Consider the following 19,074-nt stretch of genomic DNA (forward strand, 5'->3'; position numbering starts at 1 on the left):
GAGAGAAGATTGGAGGGGGGGGAGGGACTTTTAGGATCAAGCCATAATTGCACACCCAATGGTAGCACTTCTACTTCCTGGCCTTCAATCTAGTTCATGATTAGACCACCGTACACTGGCACTTAGGGGAAGTGAAAAGGGGTTCGCGAAGTATGAGTGACAGCAGCGGGGATGGTAGAATAGGTGCAGCCTTTGATTAATGCATTTCATTTCCAAAACAAACACTTGGAAATGAAGAAGAAAGGCCCCCAGCCTGAATCCCTGCCGTGTAGACAGAATTAGACAACAGAAGAAACATCCCACATGAGCAACAGCCGCGAATGAGGAGATGAAAGATGGGACGACCCAGCATTATTCTTTAAAACCCCAAGTTCACAGACAAAGCAAATGCTTTACAGAAGGCATTTCTATGGGATTGTTGGTTTTCCTTAAAAAAAGACACCTTAAGACTTAGAGCAATCTACGTGTGAAAGAAAAGCTGCCTAGAAAAACAAAAAAGACATTTTCTGAGATGACTTTGATCCTGTACTCACAGTATTGGCTTAATCGGACTTGCCTTTAAAGGCTTTGCATCTGCAATAACTGCTCTCTATTGTCCTTGCTTAACAAAGTATTATTTTCACCTTATTATTACTAATCTTTTCTTTGTAAGTAACCACACCTGGTTTTATCCACACACACACACAAAAAACGGTGCGGTAAATATTTTTCCTTTGTGGTAATACAATGCATAATTTAGTTAATCTAGGCTATCTTTCCGTGAGAGGTGATTGTTTCTATATTATGAAATGTGCTCGCAGTAAAGTGGACCTGGCGCCAGATACCTGGAAGGCAGGTGGAGAACCACTTACCAAGCATGTAGCTGCTTTGAACCAACGTCGGCATGACTGTGTAGCCACTCCTACACACAAGGCATTACTCATGTTAACTTAGCCTCCAAACCATCACCACACCTTACTTTGACAAACATGGCCTTTTCTTAAGATAACATGACACATCGCCAGGCTGAAAGGCCCACCCTGAGCCCCCATGAGAGGGCCTTGAAAAGTTAGCAACTTTCCGTCTTCGGTCTGAGAACTTGACATTACTGTTACGTTACCTGCATGAAATCTAGAAAAGTCAGGGGCAGCAAGTCATCCATATGTCCAATGTCTTTGGAGAAACGATTTAAAATTCTTCCTGGAAGAAGAGGATATGAGAAATTACTCATTTCCCCTGATAGGTCCTTTAGGAGAAACAACTCACAAATAAATCAAAACAATATTTTAAATGCATATGTATTTAATACAGTACACATTCGTATGATGTCAGTGGTAAAGAAAAAGGAAAGAGGATTGACACCTAAGAAAAAACAAAAATACTACCAAATGGCAGTGGGCAGGGAGCTATTTGGCCCTGATTTTTAAAAGACTGGAGAAATGCTGCCTCTGCAGTCCTCCCACGGCGCCCGGGCTCCAGCAGGAAGCACAGGGTGTGCCCAAGTGAGGCCTGGAGCAACTGGAGGCTGTCACGCTTGGCCAGGCCGCTCCATGACAAGCTGGGCCCCAATTTCCCTGTCTCAGGCTCAGGAAACACAGACTCCAGAAACTGTCCTTCGGTGACACTTTTGGCAGCCCCAGTGACAACTTTTCTTTAGAGACCAGGGGTGGGGAATGTCCGGCCCGAGGGCCGCATAAAGCCTGTAAAACCAATTGGTCTGGCCCTGCCAAGGCATGAGGGGTGAGGAAATTAAATGTGATAGCAGGCTAATTTTTAAGCTGATAATTTTGTATGGCCCACAAATGATGTTATAGATATCCAAATGGCCGTTGGCAGAAAAAAGATTCCCCACTCCTGCTTTAGAGGGTGAATCTGAGGATTAAAGGACCCAATTACAATGTGAGGCACGTGAACGGGTGCTCAAAAAACAAACAAAACTCAGGGTGAGAAAAATTACTGTTACTCAAGGGCTCTGCAGCATGTCACCTGGGCAAGTCGACTAATCAAAACGCAGATTCTGATTCAGCAGCCAAAGGTTGCCGTCTGAGATTCTGCATTTCTACCAAGCTCCCAGCGGTGCCCTTTCTGCTGATGCCCAGACCAGGTTTGACAAACAAGAGGTTCAGTTATTATTTAATCAGACGTATTTTGGGAACATTAACATCAGATGGGCAATTTTCACATATTCTTATGGATTCTGTGGCCTACTTATTTTTTTAACTTTTCTAAGCATCAATAGCAAAATACGGAAAATATGTCAAAGGATGTTAAAGACATAATTTAGATCCTTGTTATTCAACGGAAAAGTACAATGTATTTTTTTTTAAGATTAATTTTTAGAGAAAGAGGAAGGAAGGGGGGTGGGGAAGGGAGAACCATCTATGTGAAAATGAGATCGGCTGCCTCGATCCGCTACCGGGGATCAAGCCCACAACCCGGGCATGTGCCCTGACTGGGAATGGAACCGGCAACCTTTCAGTGCACATGACATCACCCAGCAGAGCCATCCTGGCCAGGGCAAAAAGTACAACTTAACATACACAGGATTCAGAAGCACACTAAGTATGGCTTAACTTACAAAATGTTGAAAGCAATCTTCAAATTAAAAATAAATAAAGATACACAAAGATGAATAGTACTCGAAATCACCCCATTTACCCAGATCAAGCCTGAGCCATCACGGTGACAAAGAGTGTAAAATACAAGGAAAACACAACTGAGAAAAAAACCATCTCCCCACAAGGCTTCTACACTCACCGAACTAAATGTCAAAGATGGTCAAAAATTGAACTCTTATTCACCAATGAGCTAAGTGTAGAAAATGTGAGATTAGAAGATTCAATAGTTACTTCCTTGCTCTAAGAAACAAGAGAATGAATGATGTTTGCAGAATAATTCATCTGGCTTTACGACAGACTATTGTAATCAGACCTGTGATTTCCAGTTCATGGCTTCTTAGTCATAAGGTTTTCTCAAAGGTTTCTGAATTAAATCCTTATGATAAATTCCCTTCACACACAGGCCATGCCTCTTCATCCAAATGGCCTGTGGCCCCTGCTACAGTATCTCCAGGGACATAGAGGAAAGGGGGACTCACTGTGACCAGGGGGACCCAGTCCATTTTCAGGTTGTCCTGTTAGAAAGAGCTCTCCTACTTTACAACGAATCTTGCCTTCCTGGAACATGCAACCTGTACTACTTATTCTCTCCTTATAAGCATACAAAACAGATCTAATTTCTCTTGACATGACAGACCGTGAAGAAAGTTAATCACATCCTTTCCAGACTTCTCACAATCAACCAGTCCTTGGTGCCTCAATTATCCCTCAAAAGGCATGTGTCCCAGCTTGGCCGCTGCCCCTGCCCAGACTCAGATGGCCCGTCTCAGTCAATGCCTGTGCCCAGGAGTAAAATCCATAGCCCAGGTAGTGTCTGACCCCTGTTCTGCACAGGCTATGGCCAATCACAAACCCGACAATCAATGGTGGCCGGATCATGTTTTGGACACTAGCAACACATGTTTTGGACACAAGTCTGAAAAAGTCAATTATGTACGTATTATGTAAAATTTTAAACTTTCTCTATTTGTTATTTTTCTACAATGACTATGCATACTATTTTACTTGTATAAAAAAGTGTAGAAAGGGCCTAGCCAGTGTGGCTCGGTGGTTGAATGTTGACCAATGAATGGGGAGTTCATGGTTTGATTTCTGGTCAGGGCACATGTCCGGGTTGTGGGCTCAATCCACAATGTGGGGTCAGTGATTCTCACTGATATTTCTGTCTTTCTCTCCCTCTCCTTTCCTTTCTGAAATCAATAAAAAAGATATATGTATTCTTTAAAGTATGGAAAGGAGAGAGAGAGAGAATGACTGGAAGAGAAAGGGAGGTAAGGAATGGAGTAAAGGAGGAAAGTAGCGAGGGAAGAGAGAGGAGGGAAGGGCAGAAAGGGGGAGAGGAGGAAGGAGATAAGGAGGGAAAGGGAGGGAGGGAGATTCCTCCCTTGAAGTCCATTTTATCAAAGAACTATTCAGGGTCCTCCTAATTGCTCTGGTTCACATTCTTCTGTCTTGTCCACTAGACAGAATATCATTAAACATGTCATAGAAATTCTTGTCAAAATACAAATTCATAAGTGATCATAATCTAAGAACTGATTCTACCATCTGAGCTGGAATCTGTCACCTCTAGAATTCTGACACCTCTCCCATATCCAGGATTCTTCAGCTTACTTATAATTAAACTATAATCTAAAATTTGGAAGTTGCCATGTTTAGTTCAAGTCCTATTCTTTTTTCTTTCCCCCTTTTTAAAAAGGAAGTTTATTTTACATCTCATAAAATGTACCAATTTCAGGTATACAATTCAATGAATTTTAGTAACTTAACTAAGTGACGCAACCATTCCCCCAAATCAGTGTTAAGACATGTTTATCCCCTCATCAGACGCCCCCATGCCATTTAAAGTGTCTCCCGGTTTCCCACCCCCAGCCTCAGGTAACCACTAATCTACTTGCTTTCTCTGTAAATTTGCCTTTTCAGGATACATCATACACATGGCATTGCACATATGTGGTCCCTGTGGCTAGCTTTTTTCACTTAGCCTAACATTTTTGAGATCCATCAGTTACAGTGTATCAGTAATTCCTTCTTTGTGGACCCCATTCTTCAGCACAGAAGTGGTCTTGGATACCAGCAAAAACAACCCCATACCAGGTCACACCACACCTGACATTGAGGATTGGGAATTCTTCGATATTGTGGACTTTATATATGTGCCCACATTTAGCCTCACTGATGGTTCTAGATCCCAACTGTTTTGATAAGAATTGACTGTTGGTTTAATAGCCAGGCAGAATCTGAACCAGGACAGCTGGCTCTGAGGCTGGGGGAGTGTGCAGGGGTTGGGTGGGGAGGACAAGCACAAGAACCACTGTCCTAGTGAGAGGTGGAATCTAACTCCAAGCAGCCTATCAGAGTCCCTCCAAAAGGGCAAAGAGAATGACCTGGACCTTCCAGGTACAATGCCTCTTGATGGGGCAAAACTGACCTAGAGGAGAGGGTGTGTGGCCTGGAAACAGTCCCTAGCGGAAAATGATGGCTGAGAGGGAGCGACTCAGGACTTTCTGCATCAGTCCACGGAGATTAATTCGGCTCATACCAGCATTAAGAATTGGCGCAGGAGCTCAGAAGTCTGTGAGCTCAACATTTCCATCACCTCTGCAGTTAGAGTAGGTCGTCAAAATGTGGCTGCTAAAGAATGTCAAACCGAAGGAGCAGCAGGATCCTTGGAAAAGGCCTGGCCTCCTCGGGCACTAGGCAGCAACAGGCCTTTAGGCAATTCACCCAACCTCAAATCCCTTATCTGTGAAAGAGAGATGATAACATTCGCCTCCACTACTTCACAGGATAAAAGATTATGAGGATAAAAAATATGCTTATGAGAGCACCTCGCGCAAGGTTCACTCATATTATCCTTGTGGGGTTTTAGAGCTTTAAGGGGCATAAAAGGTCATTAACGCTAATAATTTCCAGACTTAGTTTTGTGAAGATTGAGATTTTACAAAGGCGCCTCGAAGAATGAGGCAGAAGAGGAAATGGAGGTGAAGTTCACCCAGCTCCAGACACCCGACCCTTCTCCCTCACTGCCCGCCCCTCACCATCCCCTCCAGAGAAGAGCCCCTTACATCCGTCCATCACGTAGAGTGGGCCCGAAAACCAAGCACTCTTCGTATGAACTAACATAGGTAGGTTCTGCCTCTACCAATCCAAGAGCCTTGATTAGAACAATGACATGTCCAACAAGAGATTGCTGACTAAAATTAGATGGAGAAATGGATTTTATAAAGTAAAATTTCCAAATTACTAATTATCCCTTTAAGTAACAAATCTCTATTTTTATCATTTTGGCAGAAAATTTTCTCGGGTGGATTACAGACTTTTGTTTCTTAAACAAAGATAGAGAATAAATTCATCCTTTCTTGACAACCCAGAACATATATTTTGGGCATCCACAGTTTAATCATTTCTAATTTTTTTTTATTAATATGAAACAGAGAGATTTGTTGTCCCACTTATTTATGCATTCATTGGTTGATTCTTGTATGTGCCCTGACCAGGGATCAAACCCAAAACCTTACCCTCTCTGGACAACTCTCTAACCACCTGAGCTACCCAGCCAGGGCCAATAGTTTAACTATTTTTAAACATGACCATGTTGTTTGGGGCTACTTGAGGTTGCTTAAGATGCACCCCTACACCCCAAACATGACGGTTTTATGTCACTGCGCCTTCTACTGACACATGTTCTGTTGCCCAGAGCCTGCCTCCAACCTCCAGGCACAGTTTTTCCCACTTTGATAAGAGACTGTTTCAGCTTGCTTCCAGATTCCCCCTGGAGTCAGTCTGCATATATCTCAGAATATATCACAGTATCACCTATTTTGTGGTTTAACTACTTTTCATGCATATTTGTCTTGAATTTACACCTAGATTACACACCCTTTGTAAATATGGGCCCCATTTCATATATAACCTGGAACAAACTGTCAAGTAACTGGGGTAGGGGGTCCCTGAATTTGCTTAACACCACAAACCCAGTGGCATTCCAACTTTGATTTTAACACGGGAAACCTGTGCAGATGGGCTCTTAGACAGAAGTAAACAACTCTGTAAAATATTTAAAAAGCAGCTCTTACTGAAGAGAGACTGTGAGACCTGGAACCCACCCCGCCACCATCTTTCTACATGTCAGGGGACACACCTGGGAAGATGCGTTCTGATCACCACAGCTGCCACCAATGCTCAGGCTCGGATTTGTGAACACATCAGCAAACTCTCCCGGACGTCCAGGGCTCCCGAGTATCCGAGTGGCCTCAGACCAGACACAGCCTGACACTGAGAAGAGCAATGTTTCCCAAACTTTAATCTGTACATGAATCTCCCCAGGATCTGCTTGAAATGTATACTCTCAAGAACGCGGCGGGGGCGGGGGGGTGGTGCTGAATTCTGTGCTTCTAACAGCTCCCCTGGTGATGCTCATGCTACTGGTCCAGGGACATCACTTTGAGCAAGAAGGAAGAATGTGGAAATTCCTGATGATGCTCCTTTAGTCTCAAGAACCTATAACAGCGGTTCTCAAGCTATGGGTCTCGACCCCTTTGGCGGTCAAACGACCCTTTCACAGGGATCGCCTAAGACCATCCTGCATATCAGATATTTACGTTACGATTCATAACAGTAGCAACCTTATGAAGTAGCAATGAAAATAATTTTATGGTTGGGTCACAACGTGAGGAACTGTATTTAAAGGGCCAGAAGGTTGAGAACCACTGATCTATAAGATGACTGTGTCACATTTACGTTACTACTGCCCTTTCAAATCCCCTCCCCTTCGCTTCCAAGAGCTAAAGACCACTTGCCTCCTGTTTTGTTCACACATTAAATTAGAATATAGGCATTATTAGGGCAGTAGGTTCTGCCTGTTTCATTTACTGCTGCTCCCCCCAGTGCGTGGGCCAATGCCTCCTATAGAGAAGGCACTAGGATATATTCTGAATAAATAAATAACAATGGTTTGTTTTCAAATTTCAGCCTCTATCTCCCATGCTTGATATTTCATGCAGCCTTCTTTGGGCGGGTGTTTTCTGATCTGGGGAGATTCGTGTTGCAACATGAAGTGTCTGGTTCCTCAGACTTGTCACTTTCCTTGCGTTGTTGTTGAACCGATTTGTCTGTCTGTGCTCTTTCAAAAGCCCTGGAAGTTCCCAATGCAGACTGAGTTAGGGTACAGCACTTTACAGAGGCTGACAGGACGGCCGGGAAGCGCTGGCCTAACAGAGTGGACACGGACAAGGGGACAGCAGTCCATAGGTGCTGGGGAGGTGGCAGCTGGCAGAGAAGGAAGCAAGAAGGAACAGGTGTGGAGCAGACACAGATCACGTGGGATTAAGGAGCCAGCAAACAAGGGCAGACAAGAATGATGGGAGGAAAAGCAAGGCACCAATAATAATGTAACCAGACACTGAGGGAAAGTTCTGGTCTACCCATGGCCTAGGACAGTGATGCGAACCTTTTGAGCTCGGCGTGTCAGCATTTTGAAAAACCCTAACTTAGCTCTGGTGCCGTGTCACATATAGAAATTTTTTGATATTTGCAACCATAGTAAAACAAAGACTTATACCTTTGATATTCATTTTATATATTTAAATGCCATTTAACAAAGAAAAATCAACCCAAAAAATGAGTTCGCGTGTCACCTCTGACACGCGTGTCACAGGTTCGCCATCACTGGCCTAGGACCTAGGTTTTACAGAATTCCTCTAAAGCAGCGGTTCTCAACCTGTGGGTCGCGAACAATGAAAATACCTCCTGCATATCAGATATTTACATGACGATTCATAACAGTAGCAAAATTACAGTGATGAAGTAGCAACGAAAATAATTTTATGGTTGGGGGTCACCACAACATGAGGAAGTGTATTAAACGGTCGCGGCCTTAGGAAGGTTGAGAACCACTGCAACTCCTCCGAGAACCTAAAGGTCAAACGGCACCACAGAAGACATGTGAGTTAAATGAGGACCTTCAAAGGGTACATCCTAACCCAGACCAGTTTCTTCGGGCACTAAATTGAGTTACCAGGCCTGGGAAGGGTGAGCTTAACCCCATGCTAAGGAAGAAGCCCACCGTGCCCTGCAGGCAGCCCTGGAAGGGTCCTTCTTCCTTGTCCCAGCAATCGTGGGACAGGTGCCCCGCAGCTGCCAGTGTTCCCCTGGCTGCCCACCTACCTGCTCACACACATGGGGAGAGCCAGAACTGCGGTCCAGGGGGCAAGTCCCAGACACAGCTCCTGCTCACTGCAGTGGCCGCAACTGGAAGGGAGAAACCACAGGTGAACTAACCTCAGGGACACACCTGCAGAGTGGTCCCGATGGTGGTGGCGGCAGCAGGCAAACCCTAACACTATGGGATGTTATACCTCCTGGGAGGTAGGAGTCAGGGAAACAGTACATCAACGAGGAATGGCAGGTTCTCCCCTAGCCAAGTGAAGGAAGGCCTTCCGAGAATAATTATGCTGTGTTTCCAAAGTCTAGTACTCACTGGCCTTTCACTTAATTAAGACATGTTAAAAAGAGTCGTTTCAAGGTTTCATTACAGAACATGACAAACCATAGGAAATGAGTTTCAGAAAGACTCGTGTGCTCTTTCCTTATCTAATGAAATCTTTCTAATTTTTTCCCCACCTGGGAGATAGCAGGTGGGGCTGTCCAGACAAGATGACTTTTAAAATCCCCTGTGTGTTTCAGACAAAGGTCAATCCCACATCCAGCTTCAGGTCCTCCTTCCTCTAGGTCACAACATCCTCCTACTCTGGACCTTTTCTTCCCTCTTGCCAATCAGACAAAACATGCTGTTTAGGTTTCAAGTGTGACTAAATTTGTCTTTTGGTATAGGATGGAGCATTTTATACTCTCACGTTGGTGGCAGGCCAATCGGATACAGATGCGTGCATCCAGGACACACAGTGACACACAGTGACATAGAATGCTGGCAGCACACACCTGGGGAGCACTGGACATGCCCAAGGCAGGTGCCGCTGAGACAGCCAGCCACGGCAACAGTGGGTGTCACCAGACCGTGTGAGTTGCAGGGTAAGGCAGGGTTAGCCTAACAAGTTCTCAAGGAGAAACAATGCTTGAGAATTTGGAGGGAGGGCAGAGCATGGGTTGATGGCGAGTGAAGAGTTTGTCCAGGTGGGAGGAATGACATCTGGGAGGACTAAGAAGTGGGAAAGGACAAAAGGATGACAAATATTTGCTTAGCTGATGGAAAGAACATGACCTAAGGTGTGCTGAGGCTGGAGAGAACCTGGGTGTGGATCCGGAGTGGAAGGGGGACTCCACTGAAAATTCCCTTTAGTCAAGAAGAGGTCGAATTTCCCTCTCGTCGGTGTCTCTTCAAAACAACAGCCAGGAGGAGAAGTACTGAGGAGAGGCCAGGTAGATAGAGGACAGAGGGACATCCAAACAAGACAGCTGAGGACCAACTCCGTCTCAACCTCTGTGAGCCCAGACGAATCCACACACCAATTCATCACCATGCCTGCACCACACGCCACAGATCTGGGCAGGATTTTTTCACATGTTGTTTGGTTCACTCACACTGGATTTCCAGAGCACCACCGCCACCACCACAGCAACAATTATGACAGAAACTGTTAAGCTCAGCGTACACTTCATCTCAAAACCACGAGTGGGAGATAGCGGTACCTGAGATGCAGAGACGGTAAGAATTTCACTCAAGGACATTGTAAAGTGGCCAAGGGAGGCCTCCCACCCAGCATTAGAGAGATTCAGAAAGTTCGTGTCAACACATTTAGAGCTACTTCTCTGGACACATCGGAAAGCTCTATCATGTATCAGCTAATAAGAAGAGCCAATAATGTTACAGGCAGGGCTGGTGTTAGCTGGTATGAATGGCGAAGGTCAAACCAGCTACTGTCGGCCCAGGCCCCTTCTGATTGGCTAATGCCTGCTCCACTGGGTGCTAAATAATTCGACTGTCACTTCTGGTTAGAAGACTGCCAGGAATCTCTCTTGGCTAACCCTAATTAAAGTAAAACACTTAAAGGAACTCCACCTCAAAATTAAGTGACAGAAGTTGCTGTAGGTTGAATGAATGACCTAACAAGTGAACAACTGAAAGACTGAATGAGGACATATAGTCTATTGATTAGGAAAAGTCCCAGAGCCCGAGATTCACCGCACGCTGGGCCTGAACCCAGGTCAAGTCGGAGCACCTACTACTAAGTATTAACTTTGAAGGAATGGATACGCCTCAAAAATTGCCCCAGGAAACCACTTTACTGTAGCAGCCATAAATGCTTTGCTATAGTAACTAGTCATTATTTTACTTTTCCTAAGCATTGAAAAGCTAGTCCAGCTATGGCCTTTTCCCCTGGACCTAAATCACACAGGATCTCACACAGGAGTGAGGCTCGAGGCTCACATGTGGTCAGGGATGTGCATACCAGGGGACAACCACGGGTGGGGGAACCTCTAGGATACTAGTAGCTCTGAAAAACTGTGGGTCTGATGAAAGCTATGGAGTGTTTCCACTGGAAAAATGCCCACACAGAGTTTGCATGTGATTTCAGGGGATTCCCTAAACCGTGAACCACAGGAAGTGGAGTGGCCACAGGGGTAAGTGGCCCAGTTAAGAACCTCTGATTCTGAGAGAACAGGAAACCAGCAATCTCTTGACTTCTACCACAGGAATGCTACACATGGTCCGGAAGAAAAGATCCCCCCATCGACCCCCACACGCCTACCCGACCGCTGTCTTTCAAGACTAAATGCACAGTCACTATTCCATGTCCCCAGCACTAGGGAGCTAAAACGTCGGGCAATCTCACCTAGGAATGTGTTCAGAGATGGGGTAGCAATGCCTATTTCTAAAGCATTTGTGTAGGCAAAGAATTCCCATTTCCACAAAGGCAGGTATAGGAATCAAAAATTCAGAAAACTTTGTCTAGAAATTGCCATCCAGCATGCAAAATCATCTCTTCCTACCTCCAATACACATACAAGTTCTACGTAACGCTCAAAAATAGGCCAGAAAAACATTTGGTGTGAGAACGTGACTAAACTTGAAGACAATGGGCCCTCCCACTCCCCACCCTATGTAAAGTAACTAAGGTGTACTGGAGACAGATCAACCAACACCCAAATCTGATCGTCAGTTCTATCTCCAGCATATCATTTTAACATCTGGGAACCGCCAACAAATGTTACACAAAACTAGCTGGGCTGTGTTAAGTGTAAATGCATGGAACTTTGTTAAGGAGGGGGAGGGGAGTGGTCCATTAAAAGGGAAGGGAAAATAATTTTCACCTACTTTGTTCTTTTAAAAATTCATATAAAAGTATTAAGAACTGGAAATATTGCTCTAAGTGTTATAATTCTACTTGTCAGTTATAAAAGACATTCGATACACATTACCTCTTAGCCAAGTCATTGTCTTTTTCTCACACGGAATCCTGGCCCATTCAAATACCCTACAATCCTTTCCAGTGCTTCACACCGTGGTATACATCAGTCATCTAGTTTCTAAACCAAAAGCCAGCTTTCCTCCTTTTTTTTAATCCTCACCCGAGGATATGTTTTAATTGATTTGAGAGAGGGAGGAAGGGAGAAAGTGAAACATTGATGTGAAAGAGAACCATTGGTTACCTCTCATACACTGCCTGACCTGTGATCAAACCTACAACCTGGAAATGTCCCCTGACCGGAATCGAACCTGCCATCTTTTGGTGTACGGAACAAAGCTCCAACCAACTGAGCCACACTGGCCAGAGCCTATCCTCACTTTTCTTTTGTTTTGTTAATCCTAATATTTTTTCATTGATTTTTAGAGTGAATGGAAGGGAAGGGATGAGACAGACAGAAACACTGATGTAAGAGACACATTGACCGATTGCCTCCTGCAGGTGCCCCAACCAGGGCCAGGGATCAAGCCGGCAACAGAGGTATGTGCCCTCGACTGGAATCGAACCTGGGACCGTTCAGTATGAGGGCCGATGCTCTATCCACTGAGCCAAACAGCTAGAGTCCATCCTTACTCTTTATGACTTGTTCTGCAGCAACTTGGACTTCTAAGACATTTTTGGAATATTCATGTATGCTGGTTTCTGGGATCTAATTATTTTTTCTTTGACAAAATGGTCATCTCATCCCTTTTCACACTGTTGGCTATTATATAAAGACAGACACCCAAACAAGAAGCTGCAACCCCTCTCTCGTCTCTCCCTTTACTCTTCATTGTCCATGCATTCCACTGGTGGGCCTCTCCCCAGGCACATCTCAGAGGCATGTAAACGGGTAACTGTAATCCAAGAAAGCCAGTAACTTGAAATCTTTAATAGACCAATAAATAACTTTAAAAGAATCCTATATAATAAAACCCTAATATGCAAATCGACCGAACAGCAGAACGACCAGTCGCTATGACGTGCACTGACCACCAAGGGGCAGACGCTCAATGCAGTGTGCTCCCACAGGTCAGTGTGCTCCCAGAAGCCAGTCTCATGGCTGGCGAGTGCCGCAGTGGTGGCAGGAGCCTCTCCCGCCTCTGCAGCAGCACTAAGGACTGAGAGAGAGTGCAGGCCAGGCTGAGGAATTCACCCCCCACCACTCCCCAGTGTACGAATGTAGTGTACCAGGCCTCTAATTTAACATAAAAGAAAAGCTTTACAGATTATGTGGTAAGTCTGAGTGCCAAAACAATATTATATATTAAGAAAAACGTTTTAATCCAGATTCTGTATAGGTTTCTGATACTTCAGGGTGTCCTATGAGCTTTGAGCAGCTATAAAAGTTGGCTTGCCAGTAGCAAGGTGTAGCAAAGACTAAACTGACTTCCACGGTGCCATACATGTTTTTCTACCAAACAAGTTAATCAAAACACAAACTGTTCTTAGATTTCTGCAGAAGTAATTAAATAACAATTCAATGCCAATTAATCACAGTCAAATAAAAGTCTGTGAGAGAAGAATTCTATACAGATTGGAGGCTATTTAATGGTCAAATACTTGGCAGGACCTTAGTTAAACAATGATTAAACCACACAATGGCCAGGCTGAAGTGAAAGAATCGAAACTCTTATTCTTCCATAAAAAGACTTCAAACCTCTGTGAGTGATATTCTTCCCTTTGCCACTTAGCAGACTGCTCAACTGCATGATTCAGAATGTGCTCAGCTGCTCCGAGGCCCATGGGCATGTGCCAGTCCACCTTGATTCTCAGCCCTGTAGCTAGGCAACTCTTTCCTCCGCGACCGAAAGAGCAAAGAGCTGGACAGTTGACCCCACCTACTTAAAGTGTTTATTCATTCAGAGCAGGGAAAAGAAGTAAAGACTCTAAAAGGAACCTACCTTCCACCCCCAGGAAGGGTGAGCTATGGCCACTTCCCTAGCAGTAGGCGACGGCCGACTATAGAAACCCTTGATTCGCACAACTGTCTGTCCAGAAAAAAACCGTTCAACGTTTTTGGTTTCCCGCACCTCTCTTATCTTGGTTCCTTCAAATTAAATGTCCCTTTATAACACAGCTCCCCATGGAACCCACAGGTCGATTTTAAGTGCTGCTGATAAGTCTTACCATCATGTTTCTCAGGACTCTTACGTTCCTGTAAGTTCATTTCTTCCTATGGGAAATGTATCAAGAAAAACAACACAGCTCTATACTAGCTGTCTTCTGGGTGGGAGTGTGTGTGTGTGTGTGTGTGGGGGGGGGTGCCTACACTAGCACTATAAGCACATCCAGTTTCACTAATGTTGCTATTTTCAAAATGCATTATTTTTACAGTCCACTGCTGATTCAAATCTGAATTAAAGATTGTACAGTTGGCTGAAAATGGGCTTTATGATGTTATATTGCCGATGCTATCAAGAATCTTATTTGCCTCTCTTTAGAGAGGGGTTCCCAGCCTGGCTGTGTTCAATGCTGCGTTGGCGTCAGTCTTAGTATACGTTTTAAATTAAAATTTTAAAAATAAAAGAAGAAAACTAACTGTATGTCTCTTTTCAAAACAAAATATTTACTAGGTAATATTTTTACAAAGAGAAGTCATGATACACAATTTTTTTTAAAGATGAAATTTTATATATGTATTATGTCATCGTCTCCCAAAACTGAATTTATATAATCAATCAAAACTAAGTAGATGTGCCACTGCATTCATGAAAAAGAAACTTCATGAAAAACTTATTACCAAAATGTATTCCACCTTTGCTCATAAATTGGGCAATAGGATACAAAGATCCACTCTTATTGGGTCTCACTAGATATAAAGTATTAAATTCACATGCAGACAGTAACAGTGAATGTAAGATACACTATATACTTATTATTTTTAAAAATATATAAGCTGTGTGAATCAAAAGTGCAGTCTTAACATAATCACACAGGAATCAAGCATTAAATAACTGACTTTAATTATGAATGTTAAATCTATTTCTGTGTTTCGCTCACACAAAAGCCATGTTATGTTTAGACTGCTACAACGCAGTCCGTACGTACACAATGATAACAACCCTGTGTGCATGTTTCTCAGCAGACTACGACACATGATTCTGAAAAGGGGGAAAGTCACACTGCATCTGTACACAAACATACCATAGCAAAACAAATTTTCCTGCAAACACAAGCAGTTTTACAGTCTATCAAAGCGGTACCCAAAAGTAGAATTATTAGCATTAAGTGCTGACAGTAACGAAACATTTCAGTGGTAAAGTACATTGTAACCCAATCATCAAATCAATAAAGTCATTAAAAAATAGACCGCATTCTTCAAGAAAATGATGAGTTTAAGGGAAATAAAAAATCTTCGGTCACAACAGAGAATGTATCTCCAACACAGCTGACAGTTACTGATCTCTTCCCTCCCTTCTCCCGTGTGCCTACAAAGGAACGTCTTTGGGTTTCTTATCTTTCTTCATGTGTATTTAGCCATGTAAACTGCCATATAGCAATTCCAGCTTCCCCACAGGAATCCTATAAATACAAATAAGAAAATGTGCCTTTTTTTTCTTCTTCTTGTAGGCCCCAAACTGACAGAATATTATCACTTTTGTAGACTCTTGCACATCGGCCCAGTAGTGCTGGGCAGAAATGTGCTGAGATTATAATATCCATTTATCTAACCTGCCAGCATGTAACAAAATTCAGGTGGGGTGCTTGCCACCTAAATTAAGTTACTACTTGAAAAAGACTTCTTTATGCCAAGCCTGTCAAAAGGAAAATAGGAAAGGAGTTAAGAAACTGTAAATGAATCTAAACACAAGTTGCATTTGATCTAATTTTCAAGTGTAGGATTAAAAAAGAGGACGCGTGCCAAGGAGATGTGACAAGAGAAGACTAGCAACAAAGAAACCTGCACTCGGAGGCCCGGACCCACACAGCCAGCTTTCAGGGAAGGGCTGTCCAACTGCTCCAGGGGCCTAGCACTTGCTGACACTAGGACTGGTGCCCAGAGCCACCTCTACGACCTACTCTAGAAAATAGAGGATTCAACCACCTTGCACCCAGTAAGACGGCTAATACCAGAAACAGAAAAAGCAAGTGCTGGTGAGGATGTGGAGAAACGGGAACTCTGGGGGAATGTAAGATGGTGTAGCCACTGTGGAAGGAGGTACGATGGTTCCTCAGAAAGTTAAACAGAGAATCACCATATGATCCAGTAATTCCACTTCTGGGTATATGCCACCCCTCCTCCCTCCCCCCCCAAAAATGAAAGCAGGACACCCATGTTCATAGTGATATTATTCATAATCGCCAAAAGATAGAAGCAACCCCAAGTGTTCATCAATGCGTTAATGGAAAAACAAAATGAGGCGCGCGTGCACACACACACACTAGAGGCCTGGTGCACAAAACTCATGCACAGGGAGGTGGGAGTGTCCCTCAGCCCAGCCTGCACCCTCTCCAATCTGGGACCCGTTGGGGGATGTCTGACTGCTGGTTTAGCCCCAATCCCTAAACCGGCAGTCAGACATCCCTCTCACAATCCAGGACTGCTGGCTCCCAACCGCACGCCTGCCTGCATGCTTGATTGCCCCTAACTGCTTCTGCCTGCCAGCCTGATCCCCCCCTACCCCCTCCCCTGCCAGCCCAGTCGCTCCCAACTGCCCTCCCTCCCCTGCTGGCCTGGACACCCCCACTTGCCCACCCTCCCCTGCAGGCCTGGTTGCCCGCAACTGCCCTTCCCTGCCAGCCATCTTCTGGCCACATGGGGGTGGCCATCTTTGACCACATAGGGGCAGCCATCTCGTGTGAGGGTGTGAGGGTCAATTTGCATATCACCTCTTCATTATATAGGAGATATAGATAGATGATAGATAGATAGATAAATAGATAGATAGATAGATAGATAGATAGATATAATTTTATTCAGGCTCAAGAAAGGAAATTCTGACACATGCTAAGACATGGATGGACCTTGAGGACATCATGTTAAGTGAAATAAGCCAGTCACAAAAGGATAAATAATATGTGATTTCACTTTTATAAGGTACCTAGATAGTTAAATCCACAGAGAAAGAAAGTAGAATGGTGGCTGCCAAAGGCTGGAAGGCAGGCATGAAGGGTTCGTGTTTAATGGGTGCAGAGTTGCCGTTTGGAAAGATGAAGAATTCTGGAGATAGATGGCAGTGACAGTTACACAACAACGTGAATGAACTTAATGCCATTGAAGGTAGGCTTACAAATGGTTGAGATGTTAAGTTTTATGTTATGTTTATCTTATCACAATTTTTAAGGGAAAAAATTCAAACTTTATAGCCATCCTCCAAAAATCCATTCTACCTGTCATACCCATCTATTCCTGGTGACCTTATTAGAAGGTTTAGCCCCATATGGACACTTAGCACCCATGTGTTAAGGCGAAAGAGGGGGTGCCCATTGTGGCAGCTGCCACCTCCTCATGATCCTGCTGTGGAAGACAAGACACTTGTGCATGTTTGGGGACCAGGACCAGAGTCGACCGAGCACCCCGCAAACTGTCTGTAGGATAAGCAGAGCGGAGTGAAGACGAAGAACATCTGTTGGGGTGGAAATGAGCAAAGGAAGAGGCTCCTGCTGATGGCACAGAGTGGTACCGAAAAGACACAAATGCCACCCGCCACAGGGTGAGGTGAAGGAGAGAGAGCAGAATGTGTTGACATTTTAGTCTGCAAAGCATTGGTTGACCTTTAGAAAATGCTACAGCAATTTACCTTTCTCTAAAGTATTTTACACAATCAATTTTCTTGACCTCCCTTTCCCTCTTGTCCACTCCCCCAACACCTTGAAAAAACTTTCAACTAAAGATGCAGAAGATCAATAAAAGTGGAATTCAGTCCCAACGGATGACGTGGCTAAATCAACACAACAAATTCATCTAAAGCCTCCCATTCTCTACTATTTCAAGTCAAGGACAGCGCCATCAGAACCCAATAAATAATACCTTGCTTGGTCTTCAACACTCAAAAACACGATGGAGAGCCTTTTCGAGGTGCTAAGAGCTCTTGCCTTTTGTGAGCTTAGATAACATAAGAAAGGAAAGCTAACAGGTGATACCACAATAAAACAAAAGTGGGTATGACTGGAAAAAGAGAGTGAAGTACAGATCCCTCTCAACTAAGAATGGGATTATGTTCCAATAAACCCAACTTCAGTTGAAAATACTGTAAGTTGAATATGCATTTCATACACCTAACCTACTGAACATCAGTCTTCCAGCCTACCCCCTACATGCGCCCAGAACACGTACAGTAGTCTACAGTTGGGCAACTAGCCTGAGTGTCATCTCAAGGGTAAGACTGTCCCCCTGCCCTGACAGGGTGGCTGTTGGTCGGAACATTGTCCCATGAACCAAAAGGATGTGGATTCAATTCCTAGTCAGTGCATATACCTAACCAACATTGCGGGTTTGATCCCAGTCGGGGCAAGTACAGGAGGCAACCAATCAATGTTTTTCTCTTCTCTCTCCCTCTCTCAAAATCAATTTTTTAAAAATTGTCTTCCTCCTCTTCTCACCAGAAGCATTTTACAGACTTGACAGGACATGAAACACAAAACATAATACCCCAAAACACTGGCAACACAGCGCACTATAGTTTATCCTCCTGAACAAATGGCTGAACAGGAGCTGTGCTCACTGCCATTCTCCAGAGCACTGTGCCACATATCACTTCCCTGGGGAAGATCACAATTCAACACCTAGAAGAATGGTTTCTACGGAATGCAATGACTTTTGCACCATTGTAAAACGGAAACATCACAAGGCAAACCACCGTGAGTTGAGGGGGGTCTGTATGAACCTTGATGAGCACTTCCAGGGATGTGTCTCTGGAAATAAAAAGATAATTATATCACTGGATCTATGGAGGTGGAGATGAGCTAGAGTGAGTCTAAAGAATGAAAATACCGTGGAATATTCTAGAAAAGAATACACAGAAACATGTATTGAGGGAAGTACATGAGGCCCACTTAGGTGATAATAAAAAGCTTTTGAAGCTTGGTGGGCAAGAAGAGGAAAGAACCCTTCAAGCCAATGTGGG

At 44.1% G+C, this 19,074-nt stretch overlaps 1 protein-coding gene across 1 annotated transcript in view; it reads right to left on the reverse strand.

The window, feature by feature from the left end:
- Positions 1–19,074, reverse strand: part of ABCC4 (ATP binding cassette subfamily C member 4) — a 196,266-nt gene that overhangs the window by 89,702 nt on the left and 87,490 nt on the right. The window contains exon 19 of the mRNA XM_015567729.1: positions 1,100–1,179. Within this exon, the coding sequence (XP_015423215.1) occupies positions 1,100–1,179 (80 nt within the window). The remainder of the gene's footprint in view (positions 1–1,099; positions 1,180–19,074) is intronic.

The sequence above is a fragment of the Myotis davidii genome, unplaced genomic scaffold (genome assembly GCF_000327345.1).
Source record: "Myotis davidii unplaced genomic scaffold, ASM32734v1 scaffold419, whole genome shotgun sequence".
Taxonomy (NCBI): Eukaryota; Metazoa; Chordata; class Mammalia; order Chiroptera; family Vespertilionidae; genus Myotis; species Myotis davidii.